The sequence below is a fragment of the Lissotriton vulgaris genome, chromosome 11 (assembly GCF_964263255.1).
Source record: "Lissotriton vulgaris chromosome 11, aLisVul1.2, whole genome shotgun sequence".
Classification (NCBI taxonomy): domain Eukaryota; kingdom Metazoa; phylum Chordata; class Amphibia; order Caudata; family Salamandridae; genus Lissotriton; species Lissotriton vulgaris.
Genome location: NC_141699.1, coordinates 10,824,526 through 10,843,278, shown reverse-complemented (window position 1 = coordinate 10,843,278; position 18,753 = coordinate 10,824,526). Strand labels below are relative to the sequence as shown.

The following is an 18,753-nucleotide window of genomic DNA, read 5'->3' as shown; positions in this document are numbered from 1 at the left end:
CGAAAAGAGCTGTTGAGCCGACAAAGGACGTTGAGCCGAAAAAAGCTCAACAGAAAAATAAAAACAAGCAAGCGACCGATCCAAAACCATCGGCGCCAAAGCCATGGACAGTGGAAGAAGAACTTTTTCATCCTGATCCAGTGAGCCCAGACCAAAGTAGACTGTATATAGAACCTGATACACGACACATATCAGTTTACAATAAGAACAAGAGAAGACTGGACACTGAAGCTCCTTCTCCTGTTCCTCCTAAGAAAAAGGACTTTGGGACATCCCCTTCAAGACCTTTCACACCTCCTCCTTTCACTCCTGACATGCCTTATGTTCCATATTCTCCTACACCCCCACATTATGATGAGGGAGAAGACATGGTTGAAGATCCTCAACAGGATTTTATAGACCCTGATGAGCAAGGAAACCAGGATCACACATGGGACGATCGGAATGACCCTGCTGACCCATATGATACAGAACCCATACCCGATCCCTCGCCATACCCCACAAAGCCATCTCCTACTGACGATACTGTCGCTTTTAACCAGCTAGTTGACAGAGCAGCTCAGTATCACAGCGTATAAATGCACACTGACCCTGTAGAGGAGGATTTCCTATTTAATACCTTCCCAACATTAGAGAAGAGTGTACGTATACTCCCTATGCTAAAGGGAGTACTAAAGCATGCACCAGACATCTTTAAAGACCCAGCGTGTCCTCAACCCTAGAATTGAAAAGAAATATAAACCAGTCCTACAGACCCCTCTTATATCACATCTCAGCTACCACTAGACTCTCTAGTTGTATCTAATGAGAGGAAAAGGCGAAAATTCGCAAACAGGTGATGCCCCCCTCCTGACAAGGAGTCAAATTTTTAGAAGCCTCAGGGAAAAGAGTGGCCTCTCAGGCAGCAAATAACTGTAGAATTGCCAATAAGCTCTCCTAGCACGCTATGACACAGCTCACTATGATGAACTGGAGGGATTATTACAACACCTACCAGAACCCTAAAAGGCAAAAGCAAATGACCTAATAAAGAAAGGGAAAATAATCACTAACGCATCTATAAAATGCGCCCTTGATGCAGCGGATACAGCCACTAGGTCTGTCAACAATAGTGTGTTGCTACGCCAGCATGCCTGGCTCCGCATCTCGGGTTTTAAAAATGAGGTGCAATCAACCATACTCAATGAACCCATTAACCAGGATTTATTGTTTGACCCTGCAGTTGATACCATCTTAGAAAAGATGAAAAAAGATACTGACACTGCTAAGTCCATGGGTGCACTTCAATTTCAACAGTCTAGGAGCTCCTTTCGTCGCTCCTCTTTTCGAGGCTCAGGCAGAGGCAACACATCCCAAACCTCTTCATCATTTAAAAGTACTACACAAGGCACATTTAATAGAGGCTCCAATAGAGGAGGTTATAGAGGGAACAATAACAAGGGCAGAGGATGTGGTGGTAATAACACCAGAACCTCCACCGCCAACAAACAGTGACTTGTTCACACTCCCTCCAGACCAATTAACACCAGTTGGAGGAAGAATAACACAATTCCTACCAGTCTGGAATGCCATTACTACAGACAGGTGGGTGAGACAAATTATCCAGTATGTTTATTGCCTGGAACTCACTTCTACTCCACCCAACATACCGCCCAAACACCGTCCAATGTCCAAAGAACACATCACGCTGTTACAACAAGAGGTGCTATCCATGCAGGAAAAGGGAGCCATAGAGCCAGTCCCTATTCAACACCAAGGGACAGGAGTATACTCTCTATACTTCCTCATTCCCAAAAAAGACTGATCCCTCTGACCAATATTGGACCTCAGACCTCTAAACCAATACATACTCTCAGAGCATTTCCATATGATCACTCTACAACAAGTACTCCCACTACTCCAGCAAGGCGACTTCCTTGCTACATTAGACCTCAAGGATGCATACTTTCACTTCCCTATACATCCAGCTCACAGAAAATACCTCAGGTTCACAATAGAAGGTCACCACTATCAATTCAAAGTTCTCCCCTTCGGGGTAACTACAGCACCAAGGGTCTTTACAAAGTGCCTAGCAGTAGTAGCAGCACCCCTCAGAAGGCAACACATCCATGTGTTCCCCTATCTCGACGATTGGCTCATAAAAGCCAACTCATACGCACAGTGTGCAAGTCATACGTCTCAAACAATCCAGCTACTACACAGTCTAGGATTTTCCATGAACTACCCAAAGTCACATCTGAAACCCTCCCACATACAACAATATCTGGGAGCAACAATAGATACCTCAGTGGCGAAGGCATATCCAAATACAGCCAGGATACCCAACATACAGGCTCTCATTCAAAGATTTCAAAAACAACACTCCCTGCCAGCTCGAGTATTCATGCAGCTTATAGGCATGATGACCTCCTGCATATTCATTGTCCCTCATACTCTGCTTCAAATGCGTCCCTTACAGGAATACCTAGCACAGCAGTGGAACCAAGCTCAAGGACCACTAAAAGACCTATTGTTGGTAGACCATCGCACTTACAATTCTCTGCAGTGGTGGAACCCACAAAACCTTTCCAAGGGGCGACTGTTCCACAAGTAGTATTAACAGCGGACGCATAACTGACAGGTTGGGGAGCCCATCTCTTTCAATATACAGTCCAAGGTCTCTGGACAATCAAGCAAAAGACACTACATATAAACCACTTAGTTACTAGCAGTATTTCTAGCAATGAAAGCCTTTCAACAAGGCTGTGTTAATCCGGACGGACAACATGACAGCCATATACTACAGCCAAAAACAGGGAGGGACACACTCTCTGCAGCCATCTTACCTAGCACAGAGCATATGGAGGTGGGCGATTCCCAAAAACATTTTTCTCCTGACAGAACACCTCCCAGGAATAGACAATCAGATAGCAGATCTACTAAGCCGACACAGCCAACAAATACACAAATGGGAGATTCACCCTCAAGTTCTCCAAGCATTCTTCCTAAAGTAGGGACATCCAGAGATAGATCTGTTCGCCACAACGAAAACTCAAAATGCCCATCCTTTGCCGCCAGGTTCCCACACCCGTTGCCACAAGGCAATGCGATAGGGATGAACTGGTCAGGCAGATTTGTGTACGCTTTTCCACCAACCCCACTGATTCCATTAGTGGCATGCAAACTAAGGCAACAGTCACTCACGATGATACTGGTTGCTCCCACATGGCCAAGACAGCCATGGTACACAACACTCCTAGAACTCTCAGTAGTTCCTCACCAAAGGCTGCGCCTTTCGCCACAATTGCTAACACAGAACCATGGAGAAATCCGGCACCAAGATCTCAAACAGATGAACCTAGCGATCTGGCTCCTGAAGTCTTCGAGTTCGGATATCTTAACTTGCCTCAAGACTGCATGAACATTATCAAGGAAGCAAGGCGCCCCATTACCAGAGCATGCTACGCAGCTAAATGGAAAAGATTTGTAATTTATTGCTATAATAACCAAATCAATGCATTAGATGCCTCCATACAAAACATAATCTGTTACCTGCTACATCTTCAAAGATGTAATCTAGCGTACTCATCCATAAGGCTACACTTTGCTGCTATAGCAGCATATCTTAAAAACAGACATGTGTTCCTGTTCAGAATACCACCTATCAAAGCTTTTATGGAAGGACTTAAAAGAATTATGCCTCCAAAGCATCCACCTTCGCCAGTCTGGAACTTAAACATAGTACTTACCAGACTCATGGGATCACCCTTTGAACCACTTCATTCATGTGAACTACAATTCTTAACATGGAAGGTGGCATTTTTAATTGCCATTACCTCCCTCCGGCGAGTGAGTGAGCTCCAGGCACTAACCATTCAGGAACCTTTCATGCAAATAAACCACATTAAGGTAGTGCTTCGTACAAACCCTACATTTATGCCAAAAGTTATCTCCACTTTCCACATCAGTCTATAGAGTTGCCAGTTTTCTTTCAAAACCCTCAGTCAGTAGCTGAAAGAGCTCTACACACACATTAGACGTTAAAAGAGCTCTGCTATATTACGTTGACAGGACAAAATTATTCAGAAAGACAAAGCAACTATTTGTAGCCTTTTCACCACAACATAAGGGTAATCTCATTTCTAAGACCGGAATAGCCAGATGGATAGTTAAATGCATTCAAATATGCCATCAAAAGGCAAAGCGCACTTTAACAGTTCCCCCAAAAGCCCACTCAACGCGCAAAATGGGGGCATCCATGGCTTTCCTAGGAAATGTTCCCCTAGAAGACATATGTAGGGCAGCTACATGGTGTACCATACACGCTTTCACTAAACACTACTGTGTTGACGTGCAAGCTAAGCAACAAGCTGCTGTAGGTCAGGCTGTCCTTAAAACTCTTTTTCAAACCACTGCAGCTGGTACGGGCGACGACCGCTAGAGGAGAAACTGCTATGCTATACAGTATATGGGCTAAGATATGAATTCAGGAGCCCACATGCCTCGAACGGAAAATGCTACTTACCAGTATGCATCTGTTCTTGGCATGTAGGGCTGCTGACATTCATATCGCCCACCCTCCTCCCCGGTGCCTGTCACAGCTGCAGGGTTATCTTCTTTACATACATTTCCATGGTCATCTCTTACTTTCCTATACTCCATCTTTGCCACAATGGCGAAAAACAATCTGAAGATGGAGAAGATGCCCATGCGCACTGTAGTCCAGGGGTGGAGTCACCTATCTCGTGATACTTCGAAGACTCTTCCAAGACAACAAGGTGCAAACATCCGGACCCAACACTAGGCGGTGATCTATGCTAACATATGAATGTCAGCAGACCTACATGCCAAGAACAGATGCATACTGGTAAGTAGCATTTTCCTTCTCAGTTTTCAGTGCAGCCGTTATGGTACTGTGGAGTTCGTAATGACAAACTCAGAGCAGCATATACTCTTAATGGCAGCACTGCACTTACAATGTCTAAGAATTGACTAAGATACTGTAGGGGTACAGGGCTCATGCACCTGTACCCTCACCACTGGTGTAGTGCACCCAGCTACAGGAGTGACTGATTTATGCCAGTGCTGTGGTTTGTATGCATGGCACACAGGGATGTGTGCCATGTCGACTCTTCACTTTGTTCTGCACCAAAACACACAGCCTGCAAAGGCAGTGTGTGAGTGTAAAGGTACAGGACCTCTAAGGGTGGCACAATAAGTGCTGCAGCCCTTAGAGGCCTTCCTTGGTCACAGTGCCCTGGGTACCTGGGGTACCATTTACCAGGGGCTGACCTGTGGCCAGAGAGTGCCAATTGGGTTTTGTTTTAGGGAAAGAACATAGGCCCAGGGTACCTGATTACCAGGAGCCCAGGGCGCACTCAGTCAAAGTACATTGGCAGTTCAGCAAAACGTGGGGGCAACCATGTAGAAAGAGGGCACTTTCTCACAGACCTTAACTTGGTCCTCACTTATTTAATGTGTGCACCATTCGAGTCGCTACACAATTGTCCCCTTCGGCTGCTCACTATAAAAACAGTTTTTTTAGTTACAGTAACTTTTGCCAGGAAGGTGAGCGAGCTGCAGGCGCTCACCTTTTGGCCTCCTTACCTGACCTTATTTCCAGACAAGGTAGTGCTTCGCACTAGGGCTCTTTTTTTAACCTAAAATTGTGGCACCCTTCCACCTAGGGCAATATTTCACGTTGCCCACCTTCTATGCTCCTCTGCATCCTTCTAAGGAAGAACAATGTCTCTGCCGTCTAGACCCAAAAAAAGCATTGTTGTTCTGCATTGACCACACTAAAGACTTCCGGGTGTCCCACCAACTCTTTGTTGGGTATGTTGGAGCAAATAAGGGACGTGCTGTACAGAAGAGGGCCATCTCAGGATAGGTTATCCTTTGCATTAAGATCTGTTACACTCTGGCAGAGAAACCGCCTCCTGAAGGCCTCAGAGCTCATTCCACCAGGGCTAAGGCAGCCACCACGGATCTCCAGCATGGTGTACCGGTTCTTGACATCTGCCAGGTGGTTATGTGGGCATCCCTGCACACGTTTGCCAAGCATATTGCCTGGACAATCCGGTCCATAGGGAGGGCCTCTTTGTCCATTCGGACCTACAGGACTTTCTGGTTTAAACTGTTCTGCCTTGCCTCCTCCGGGGATGGAATTGCTTTGGCATCTGTTCACAGATAATGAATCTGCAGCTAGATATCTCTATCAGATGGACAAGTTGCTAACCTTCGGTAACGCCTTATCTGGTATAGACATGATCTAGCTGCAGATTCCTTACCAACCCTCCTATCCTCCTCAAACTGTGGACACGTTTCTTGGGTCAAGGTTGTTCTCCTCCCGGGCCCTAGATTTTGAACACACCAATGTCAGTACTCTTCCTGGCTCCGTGCCTCTGACATGGAAAGTTGTGAAAAGTAGTGATGTCATTGGATCAAGGTGGCACCTATATACATGACAGTGTCTTCACAACGACTAACTCAACGCCATACGACATCACGCAAAGTCGACCAACGCCACCTTCCATGCAGGGGTACTGCTAAGAAAAATCTTCCGGAGTCAGCCTGACGCCTGGAAGGTCACATAAAGAATCTGCGGCTAGATCATGCCTCTACCAGACAAGGCGTTACTGTAGGTACATAACCTCAAAAGTACTTACCCGATTACGAAGATCTTGGTGTCTAAAATTTTATAAATATTTTATGTTTTTAAGTTGCTCTCGAGTTTCTTCTTGAGTGTTTCTCATTTTTTTATTTTTTTTTATTTTATGTGTTTATTGGTGAACATCACAGTCATGTATACACAAGAGGACGAAATTTTTGACTTGCGCAAATGCAATATATGGCCAACCAATAGACAACGATATACATTGCATAACATCTGCACTTTCTGTACGTCTATGCATTTCCAATTCCACCATTGGGTACACCACAGGATCACCTCCATATTTATTCCAAAGCGACCATTTCTGATCCCACTCTTTAGCACCCCCTTGCTAAGAATTGTGAGGATCCCAGCTCATCCAAGGCGGGAAAGCACTGTTCGCCAGATCTCTTAACGTGTGTAGGGTGGGCCCTAAGAATCGCCCCTTATTTTTCTTTTCACTTGTGTATAGGGCACCCTAGTAGCCGGATCGGTCAGTTTGGTATTGGTCAAGAGCATATGCAGGTCATTACGGTATATCCAATGATTGACCGTTACTAATTGTGCTGCCCAATAATAGAGTTGCAGGTCGGGAAGCGCAATGCCTCCATCATACCAGCTTTTAGTCAACTTCTTCAATGCCACCCTTGGAGTCTTCCCATCCCACAACAACGTATGGACCTCTCCCTCCACTGCCTCGAAATAAGAGTCTGGAACTCTGTATTGGCAGTTATGAAGGATATACAGGAAGTGAGAGAGGGCCAGCATCTTAAAGAGCGCAGCTCGACCCAGCAACGAAAGTGGAAGGGATCTCCAATGCTTCACATCAGCTCGCAATTTAGCCAGCGGGGGGGCAAAGTTAAAAATGTAAAAGAGGTTCGGGTTGGACGTGATAAAAACTCCCAAGTATTGTAACCCATCCTCTGCCACCACTATAGCGCAGCCTGCCGGAAGCCTGGGAACGTGGCCCCACAACATAAACAATACGGACTTATACCAGTTGATCGCATACCCGGAGTATTTACCAAAATTTGTAAAGATGTCAAGCACCACCGATATAGATCTGTATGGGGAAGCCAGGTACAGTAGTATATCATCCGCATATCGGGATTATTGATCTTCTACGTCGTTCGCCCACGTCATCCCTCGGACCAATAAATCTCTGCGTATCCATGCCAGAAGGGGCTCCAATAAAAGAGAAAATATCACCGGGGACAGAGGGCATCTTTGTAGCCTAAATATCCTGGACGTAGGACCGTTTACCCTCACTTGCCCCAAACCTCTGTGTATAGCAGTCGAACCCAGGCTATAAATTTGGGACCCAGACCCACCCTTTTCAAAACTTCAAACGTGTATGGCGATTCGTGTTTCTCATTTATTGACCCTGTGTGTACAACAAATACTTAACGCTACCCTCTGATAAGCCTAAACTGCTCGCCCATACTACCACAAAAGAGAGCATTTGGGATTATTAATTTAAGCCCTGTGAGCCAATAAGGGTCGTCTAGACTTGCTACATAGTGGACCTCCTTTTGGTATACTACATAAAAAGCCAGCTTCCTATAAATAGTGTTTAATTTTAGCACAGGGGCAGAAAAATTCTGAAAATTTCTGATTGATGGCGGATGAGGTTCTTTGAAGAGGTGCCGTTTCCGGTCTTTTCTGAAGTGGGGCAACTGAAGATGTATAGCTGCATTGTGGTGGACTTTTGATATAAACTAATTGGCTCTTAGTGGGCTATCCTCACTAATCTGCCTGAAGAAGTTAAGAAGGTTGTGTCTTGATGTACCACATGCCCATACCAAACTCCCTTATTCTGGACTCCCTATACCTCAGGCCATCTCATTGTAAACCTCATCCCATCGCTAGAATTTCAACCATGTCCTTCCTTCACTGAAACTCCCTTTGTCACTGCATATCTTACAATGTCCTCCTGGCATTCCTCCACTTGAAACCCTTCCCAACTCCTGACCCACTCTAACTTGGGATCTGCTGCCTTACGAAGGACCTCCAGCTCTTGTGTTTACATGTCTCCTCTGCTCCCCTCAGCTGAAATTTAATGCGCAATTTGCAACCTGACCAACCTAAGGATTGATGCAGACATATGTATACTTTAAACACGCTCCATAGCTTTCCTAGTCCCTTCATCCTGTATTTTTCCCTTCAGTACCTTATTTACCTAATAATGTTGTTATCTTAATCTTTGCAAACTGCAAGAATCTGGGGAATTAATTTTTGAAAAATGTTGATCCTATTGCGTTATTTACTTGCTACTTGTTCACAGTGGAAGATGAAGAAGAAACGATTGCAGAGCAAGAGCTGAAAGAAGGCAATATTGATCATCATTTGGAGCTGTCAAACTTAGCAAAAGAAGGTAAGTCTGGTAGGAATGGGAAGAATCCAGGCTTGTTGTACATTATTCACATGAGGATGATTAGCATCCATCTGTGGACCTTTTTGCGATAAACGGCAGCATACTTGTCTGCTCTTGGTCACCAAGAAGGTGCATTCCTTTAAACGTCCGCCATACCATAGTTTCACACCCAATATTTTGCTAAATTAGGAGCAGCCAGCCTGCATTTAATGAATGGACTCTAGAGGAACAGAAGTATAATGTAACTTTATGTTCGAGGCATATGAGCTGCAGATTACACACTTTGCATAGATGGCCACCTAGTGTTGGGCCTGGATTTTTGCAGTTTGTTTTGTTGTAGAAAAGTCTTTGGAAGTCAAGGGATAGGTGACTCCTCCTTTGGATGATACTGCGTATGGGCATCAGCTCCATCCCCAGATTGTTTTTTTCCGCCACCGGGCTCGGATGTGTTACCAGCGCTCCGTGTTGGAACCGATTTCCTTCGGCGCGCAATCCTCACCAACTTACAGAACTTAAGTTTCGAACGCTTTTCCAGTCGACGCTACCCTTCAACACCGAAAACTTCGATTCTGGTCGTCATCGACAGCCTTCAAGCCTAACTAGGCCTTGACTCCAGCTCATGGAAAGGACGCCATTTAAAAAGTGTCCTCAATGTGGGTCGAAGTTTCCCCACACCGACCTTCATGAAGTGTGTAACCATTGCCTCTCCCCGGAGCACAAGGCCAAAGACTGTTCCGATCGTGCCTCTTTCCGCTCAAAGAAGACTATCCGGGACCGAAGAGCGCGGCGAACAATGGATCTTCTGCTTCGATTCCGGACGACGTCTTCGAGGAAGGCGTCAACGTTCCAGAACCACACAACGTCGATAGCAATTCAGAGGCAGAAGACTCCGAAGTCGAGGACATAACTCCAGCACAGCGGGTCGTAAGTAAGACCGTCGACCCCAACCCTTACTCGACACACTCAAAGAAGGCCCCGGTCACACCCTCGCCCTCTGGTGCACACCGACACACTGCTTCTACTGCCACACCTTCGGGCCTGGCTAAGAAGCTAATGAAACCTTCAGGCGACTCTGGCTCGGGCCTTCGCACGGTGCCGGCGCACACTTACCGGCACTGAAAAAGACAACTTCACCGTCCACGCCGACATCCAAACCATCGGCACCGAAACATACCGCTACTCCTTCGGCACCGAAACCCAGGTCGGAACGAAGCAAACCTGCTTCGGATTAGAAAAAAACACTGGAACCGAAAAAACCATCTGATCCAAAAAACATACCGGAGCGGAAAAAATCCTCAGAACCGAAAAAAGCTTCGGAGCCGAAAAAGAGTCCTGCTTCTCTGGATAAAGACATTGCCAAAAAAACAACAAAAATCGCTTCGGTGCCAAAACCTTCCTCTGCACCAAAATATCGGCCTCCTGCAGAGGACTTACTTTATCCAGACCCTGCTCAAAAGACTGTAGCTAAAGATCCAATCACTGGACAGCTGATTTTGGCTTCAAAAAAGCGACCACTGGGCACACCAGCTCCAGCTCCGCATTCAAAAGAGGACGACATGGCTACCTTCCCCTTCTCTTTCACCTGTACCACCACCACATCCTCCTATACCACAACATTCCCCAGCATCCTCTATCATACCGGACGATGACAACAGGGATGATAGCTCTGATGACATGGGGGGGGGGGGGGGTAACATGCCTGATCCAGCTACTCCTACAGGATCACCTGACCCGTGGGATGATTATAACCCCCCAGATGTCTCAAATGTCCCGCAGGATGACATATACCCCTCAAGGCCTTCCCCACCAGAAGACCCTATGGGTTTCAATCAGTTAATTCACAGGGCTGCGCAATATCATGGGGTAGACATGCACACACACATATCATGTGGTAGATGAAGAATTCCTAATGGATACCATTGATAGTGCGCAACGGTCCTCATCCATTCTACCAATGCTTAAAGGAGTGATTAAGCATGCGCCTGAAGTCTTCAAAGACCCAGTCAGAACTCGGGTCATTAACCCTCGCATAGAGAAAAAATATAAAGCTGCTCCCTCAGACCCAGCATATATTAAAGGTCCTGTACCCCTAGATTCACTTGTAGTTTCCAATGCACGCAATAGAGCAAACTCACAAACATCCGGTGAAGCTCCACCACCAGATGAAGAATCTAAGCTACTTGACGCATCGGGGAAAAGAACGGCGTTTCAAGCATCAAACATGTGGCGTATCGCCAACACACAGGCTTTATTAGCCAGATATGACAGGGCACATTATGACGAATTAGAATCATTAATGAGGCACCTCCCTGATAAGTACAAGGATAGAGCAAATGAAATTATCCAAGAGGGGAAAAACATTGCTAACACCTCTATTCGGTGTGCCCTGGATGCAGCATATACTGCCTTTAGGGCAGTTAACACCAGCGTCCTATTACGTAGACATGCCTGGCTACGTATATCAGGGTTCAAACCTGAGGTACAAAGTGCCATTCGTAATCAACCCTTTGATGAGCAACACCTATTCGGACCTAATGTAGATGTATCACTTGAAAAAATGGAAAAGGATACAGATACCGCCAAATCTATGGGAGCCCTGCAGTCGCAGGCTCCCAGACAACCATTTCGTCGCTCATCCTATCGAGGTGCCACCAGGGGATACTCTTCAAACACAGCTTCTACCTTGTACAAAGCCCCTACACAGTCCACTTACAGCAAGGGCTACCAAAGGGGGGGTTACAGGCTTAACAATAACAAAGGCAGAGGTAAGAATAACAACTCCCGCTCTGCCTCTACCCCTGCCCAATGACTCCCTTCCCCTGTCCCATTCAACTCCTGTCGGGGGAAGACTGTTAAAATACCTGCCAGCTTGGGAAAACAATAAGGATAAACAATGGTCCAGAACCTATTTCTTTCTAATCTGATTCAATCAGTATATATTCATGCAATTTAATTGTTCATGGGCGTTCCTACAGAATCCGCTCCAACACATATTTGAACTCAGTTACTTCACACAAACAAGAAATATCACTACAACAACAGTATATCAAATCAGAGTACAATATTTAATTCATTGTCTCAAATAATTGATGATCTACAAAAATATATGTATTTTTTTCTTTTTCTATGTTTTTTAGAGTAAAAAGGTTGCCCAGAAGAGCGTGCACAAAAGAAGTGATCAAAAGTGTGTACAGTGAGTAAAGAAAGAAGGGAAATTCAGGATAATGAATAGACAAAAATATTCACATTTGAATTCTATAATCACGGTCTCACAATTTTCCGTGTCAAAACAACCTGGCCCACAAAGTAATACTCAATAACAACTGATGTCAGTATAAACTAAATACAGACAGCCATGTCAAATGGGTGCACTTTTTTATATATTGCAAATGTGGGTCCAAGGTGGGAACGATATCGTCGAAACTTTGATGGATGATTGAATCACCTTGTAAAAAGGTAATTTAATGGACAGACCCATGTGACTGTTAGGTACACATGGCTCAATAGTACTAGTGGTCCATATTCTGCATTAATATGTTTTCCAGGAGTTAATCCCACTCGGCTGATTCGAAGTTACACTGTGTTTGGCCTTACACCCTTGGGTAAGCACACTGCCCCTATGGGTTTTTTAATTGCTTTACTATATATCACTACAATAGGGTAATCCCCCCTTTTATTCTTCATAGGGTCATCCTTAACCCTTGGTTGCCCCACCACTTGTCCTGAGGAAGACTCGCACGGTCCAGGTCTAACTTACCGGATGACCATAAACATCGACGATATCTTTTCCACCTTGGACCCACATTTGCAATATATAAAAAAGTGCACACATTTGACATGGCTGTCTGTATTTAGTTTATACTGACATCAGTTGTTATTGAGTATTACTTTGTGGGCCAGGTTTTTTTGACACGGAAAATTGTGAGACCGTGATTAGAGAATTCAAATGTGAATATGTTTGTCTATTCATTATCCTGAATTTCCCTTCTTTCTTTACTCACTGTACACACTTTTGATCACTTCTTTTGTGCACGCTCTTCTGGGCAACCTTTTTACTCTAAAAAACATTGAAAGAGAAAAAAAAAAAAGGATTTTGTAGATCATCAATTATTTGATTAGAGACAATGAATTAAATATTGTACTCTGATTTAATATACTGTTGTTGTAGTGATATTTCTTGTTTGTGTGAAGTAACTGAGTTCATGTATGTGTTGGAGCGGATTCTGTAGGAACGCCCATGAACATTTAAATTGCATGAATATATACTGATTGAATCAGATTAGAAAGAAATAGGTTCGGGACCATTGTTTATCCTTATTGCATTATACCCAGGTCCGTATCCTTCTGGGTTACCCCATTTCATTAATGGTTAGCTTGGGAAAACATCACATTAGACAGGTGGGTGCTCCAAATAATTCAGTCAGTTAATGTCTAGAACTAACATCCACCCCCCCCCCCCCCCTCCCAAACATAACACCCAAGCAACGTGCAATGTCACAAGAACATTTATCACTGCTCAGACAGGAGGTAATATCCCTCCTGCAGAACAATGCAATAGAAATAGTTCCAGAGCATCAGAAAAACAAAGGAGTATACTCACTATATTTCCTAATACCAAAGAAGGACGGCACTTTAAGACCCATCCTAGACCTCAGACCTCTAAACATTTACATACAGTCGGACCATTTTCACATGATCACACTCCAACAAGTCCTTCCACTACTGGTACTAAACTACTTCCTGGTCACCCTAGATCTCAAGGACGCCTACTTCCATATTCCCATCCACACAGCGCACAGAAAATATCTCAGAAGATTTGTGCTAGACGGGCAGCACTACCAGTTCAAAGTGCTCCCATTCGGAGTCACAACAGCGCCAAGGGTGTTTACCAAATTTCTAGCAGTAGTAGCAGCACACTTAAGAAGACAACATATTCATGTCTTCCCATATCTAGACTGGCTCATAAAAGCCAGCTCATACAGCCAGTGTGTACAACACACTCACGCTACTATTCAACTACTTCACGACTTGGGATTCACAGTAAATCACACCAAATCGCACCTGCAACCCTCGCACATATATCTCGGCGCTATAATAAACACCCAACTAACACTAGCTTATCCCTCTCCAGCCAGGATAACTAGTGTGCAAACTCTCCTAACAAAATTCAAACCGCAACACTCGCTACCAGCTCGAGTGTTCATGCAGCTCATAGGACTGATGGCATCTTGCATATTTGTAGTACCTCACGCAAGACTGCAAATGCGTCCACTTCAAGAGTGCCTAACACGCCAATGGAACCAGGCTCAAGGTCAACTAACAGACATAGTGTTGGTAGACGGTTGGATTCATCATTCTCTGCAATGGTGGAACACCAAAAACCTTTCCAAAGGGCGACAGTTTCTAGAGCCCGTTCCTCAAATAGTCATAACAGCGGACGCATCGCTCTCCGGCTGGGGAACTCTCCTACTGTATCACACCATGCAAGGCAGGTGGACACCGCAACAGAAGTTACTCCACATCATCATTCGGAGTTGCTTGCTGTGCTTCTAGCCCTAACGCATTTCAAATTCAAGTGTCGGGCAAAGCTGTCTTAGTCCGCACAGACAATATGACAGCTATGTACTACATAAACAAATAACACACTCTTTGCAGCTCTCAGCTAGCACAGCAAATATGGAGATGGGCTATACCACTAAAGATCTTCCTCTTAGCCCAGCACGTCCCAGGAGTACAAAACACTATGGCAGACCTGCTAAGTCGACAAACACAGCAGATCCACGAGTGGGAACTTCATCCGCAAGTTCTTCATCCGTTCTTTCAAATGTGCGGACAACCTCAGATAGACTTCTTTGCCACCCACGAAAACGCAAAATGCCCAAGCTTTGCCGCCAGATACCCACACCCATTGTCCAAAGGCATTGCGATATGGATGAACTGGTCAAGACTATTTGCGTACGCTTTTCCTGCTCTCCCACTACTTCCATTAGTGGTACGCAAACTTCAACAACATTCCCTAACGCTCGTTCTAGTCTCTCCAACTTGGGCCAGACAACCATGGTACACCACGCTGTTGCAGATGTCTGTAGAACCACACCAAAAACTAAACCTATTTCCACGCTTATTAACACAGAACCATGGAAAGATCAGACACGCGGACCCAGCTCAGCTCAACCTAGTGATCTGGCTCCTGATGTCATAGAGTTTGGTTACCTCAATCTTCCTCCGGAATGTATGAACGTTATCAAAGAAGCTAGACGTCCCACTACTAGAGCATGTTATGCTGCTAAGTGGAAACGATTTGTCATATACTGCCAAAACAACCAAATAAATCCCTTAGACGTGTCTATTCAACACATCATATGATATCTATTACACCTTCAAAAGTGTAATTTAGCTTATACGTCTATCAGACTACACCTTACTGCCATTGCAGCATACTTACAAAATAGACAACATCTATCTCTTTTTAGAGTACCAGCTATAAAAGCTTTCATGGAAGGACTCTTAAGAATAATTCCTCCCAGAATGCTATCTGCACCAGTGTGGAACTTAAACATTGTTCTTACAAGATTAATTGGACCTCCCTTTGAACCATTACATAAATGTGAATTGCAATTCCTAACCTGGAAAGTAGCTTTCCTAGTAGCAATTACTTCTCTCAGAAGGGTTAGTGAACTACAAGCATTTACCATTCAAGAACCTTTTCTGCAAATGCATCATAACAAATTGGTTCTTCGTACTAATCCTAAATTCCTTCCTAAAGTCATTTCACCATTCCATCTAAATCAATCAGTTGAGCTGCCCGTATTTTTATCGCAGCCTCAAACAGTTGTAGAAAGAGCTCTATACACCTTAGAGGTCAAAAGAGCATTACTATACTATATCGAAAGGACACAAACTTTTCGTAAAACAAAACAATTTTTTGTGTCTTTTACACTGCCACATAAAGGCAACCCCATATCAATATCAGGGATCGCTAGGTCGATTGTTAAATGCATACAAATATGCTACCAGAAAGCCAAAGGTACGTTAACAATTCCGCCAAAAGCCCATTCAACAAGAAAGATAGGGGCTTCAATGGCATTCTTGGGGAACATTCCCCTAGATGATATATGCAGAGCAGCTACATGGCTTATACCGCACACATTCACAAAGCATTACTGTGTATATGTGCAAACTAAACAATAAGCCACTGTGGGTAGGTTGTACTAAAAACACGTTTTCAAACAACTGCAACAGATACTGGTGGTCGCCACTAGGTGTGGGTACTACTATACAATATATGCATAGTGTGTAATCTGCAGCTCATATGCCTCGAACGGAAAATGCTACTTACCAGTATGCATCTGTTCTTGGCATGTAGAGCTGCAGAGTTACACACGCCCACCCACCTCACCGGCTACTTTTATCTGTTCCAGTATTATCTTAATTAGATACAAATCACATGGACATCACTACCTCTTGTACAGCTCCATCACTTCCCTAATGGCGAAAAACAATCTGGGGATGGAGCCGATGCCCATGTGCAGTATCATCCAAAAGGGGAGTCACCTATCCTGTGACTTTCAAAGACTTTTCTACAACAAAACAAACTGCAAACATCCGGGCCCAACACTAGGTGGCCATCTATGCATAGTGTGTAACTCTGAAGCTCTACATGCCAAGAACAGATGCATACAGGTAAGTAGCATTTTCCTTCCAGGTTAGCCTGAGTGTACGGCGTTAGCCAAACATGACAACCTTTGTGTTAAGAAAATTAAATACGCTTTTGTAACTTGTTTGACCTCAGAAAGTAGTTTTTTTGCTATGTTTTGTAAGCATGCTTAGGCTATATGCAAGGGAGTGCAGCAGAAGGAAACACTTAGTGTGTCTTTCTTTGCATTTTCTGGCCAGAAGAATGGCTTACTTATTTTCTTTCTCCATTATCACAATGGGCATCTTTCTTCCCATTCTCTGTCACCTGTACTTTTCCTCACTTCCTCTCCTCACCCTTTTATCATGCACACTTAAACCACTCTTTTCTCTGCCTTTTTCTTTACTCTACTTTGAGTTCTTTTTTCATTTGCTTTCAAGTTCTTCTTCTCTAATTCTCTACCTTCACTTTCTTCAGTAACACCTCATTTCCATTTCCTTCCCATTCTATTCTATTTTTGCCCTTTTTCTCATGTTCTTTCCAGTTACCCTCAACCCTTGTCTCCCTCTGCTTTAGTCTTTTGTGCTATCCTTTTAACTTTCTCACTACCTTATAGGGAATAAATGTAAGTCAGAAGGACAGTGAGACGCCTCATGACACCTAGAGTATGGTTGTTACTTGCCACAATATTTAGTGGACATAGAAGGCCTTAGCACACTGTTCAATTTCGGTGTAATCCATATGTGTCAGTCATCCAAAAATACAGTCTGTTTTTTTCTCTTGTATGAAACAACTTAGTGTGTTCCTTAAAGCACACTCAAAAATTATGACACAAAAAATAACCTCTAATACTACTGTGCCCTTATAGCGATTGAACATGTTTGTGATGTGCATTTTCCCTCTGCTTGTCTTTTAGCTGACCTGCCACTAAATGACTTACTGAAACATTACGAAGGGGCATATGCTGAGAATTTTCACTGGCCCCAACCCAAATCTGATAGTGAAGATGAATCCAGTGAGCAAGGTTTGAAATAAGGCTTTTAGTAGACCAGTCACTTTTATATAAAGAAAGGTCTGCATAATGGTGTATTTTTGGACTGTCCTTGGTGTAATTCGCGTGTCTGGTACAATTTGTCTGCAGACACTTTGTTGGCTGGTCTTCATGTTTGTGACCATTTGTGCATTCAGCCTTTGATTTTAACTGTTTTCTTTTCTCTGACTAGCAGTGGAAGATCCTTCGCAGGCAGCCCAGAAGCATGTTGTCCTTATTGACTCCTTGCTGAACATTGATCAGAACAGGACACCTGAGCAACGTAGCAACACTGGATTTGGGGCTGGAAAGAAGCAAACGAGAGACATTGCGGAGGTGGCAGCTGCTGCAGAATTGCTGCTGCCCAGAGGCAGTGCCCGTGTCACTAGCTCGGTAAGCTCTTTAGTGAGGGAGTGCTGTAGACACTTCTATCCTGCAGTAGCAACGTCTATCCTACAGTAGCAACGGTCCCTTCACACACTTCTTTTCTCCATGCTCCTAAAGACAGAATTCTCCTCACCCCTAATCTCTGTTTATAAGGTGTGTTTAGCACAGACTGATAGTTTCCAAAAATAGACGTCCACTATCTGGAGAGAGGTTTAGAATTCGGCAACATAAGTCTTTACACTTATCTGCCGGAATAGGTGGATGCACACAGTAGGGCCTTGCATGTTACAGCACTAACAGGCCTGTATATTGTCTTGGTGCAACTCTCAGGAAGGCTGTTTGAATGGAATTCTTGAATCAAGATCATTCTAGAATTCATCTCAATCCTCCGTTTTCACCCAACACGCCACCTCAGTTTTAGCCCAGCCATATGCAAATCAGTCATGACCCTGCTCCAATGGGAACAGTCCAGCCCAATATGCCAAGCCAGGTCTTCCCTGAACTGGAGCACAAGTAACTCTGGGCTGGTTTTGCCCTCTTTAGAGCTCATCAGCCAAGTATAGCTTGGTTCCAGTAGCAGAGTGAACACGCACCCCATGTCTGCACTTTGAGCCGGGCCCTCTGAAGATGAAGGTTGCAAGTTGCATTTCAAAGCCATCTATAAACCTCCATGCTGCTGCAACATGCAACTTCCT

At 44.4% G+C, this 18,753-nt stretch overlaps 1 protein-coding gene across 2 annotated transcripts in view; it reads left to right on the top strand.

Annotated features, from left to right (window-relative positions):
- The window catches only part of EP400 (E1A binding protein p400), a 657,563-nt gene that overhangs the window by 122,510 nt on the left and 516,300 nt on the right, over nucleotides 1–18,753 (top strand). For both annotated transcript variants that reach the window (XM_086942653.1, XM_086942654.1), the window contains 3 exons: nucleotides 8,916–9,005; nucleotides 17,558–17,665; nucleotides 17,865–18,064. In XM_086942653.1, the coding sequence (XP_086798779.1) occupies nucleotides 8,916–9,005; nucleotides 17,558–17,665; nucleotides 17,865–18,064 (398 nt within the window). The remainder of the gene's footprint in view (nucleotides 1–8,915; nucleotides 9,006–17,557; nucleotides 17,666–17,864; nucleotides 18,065–18,753) is intronic.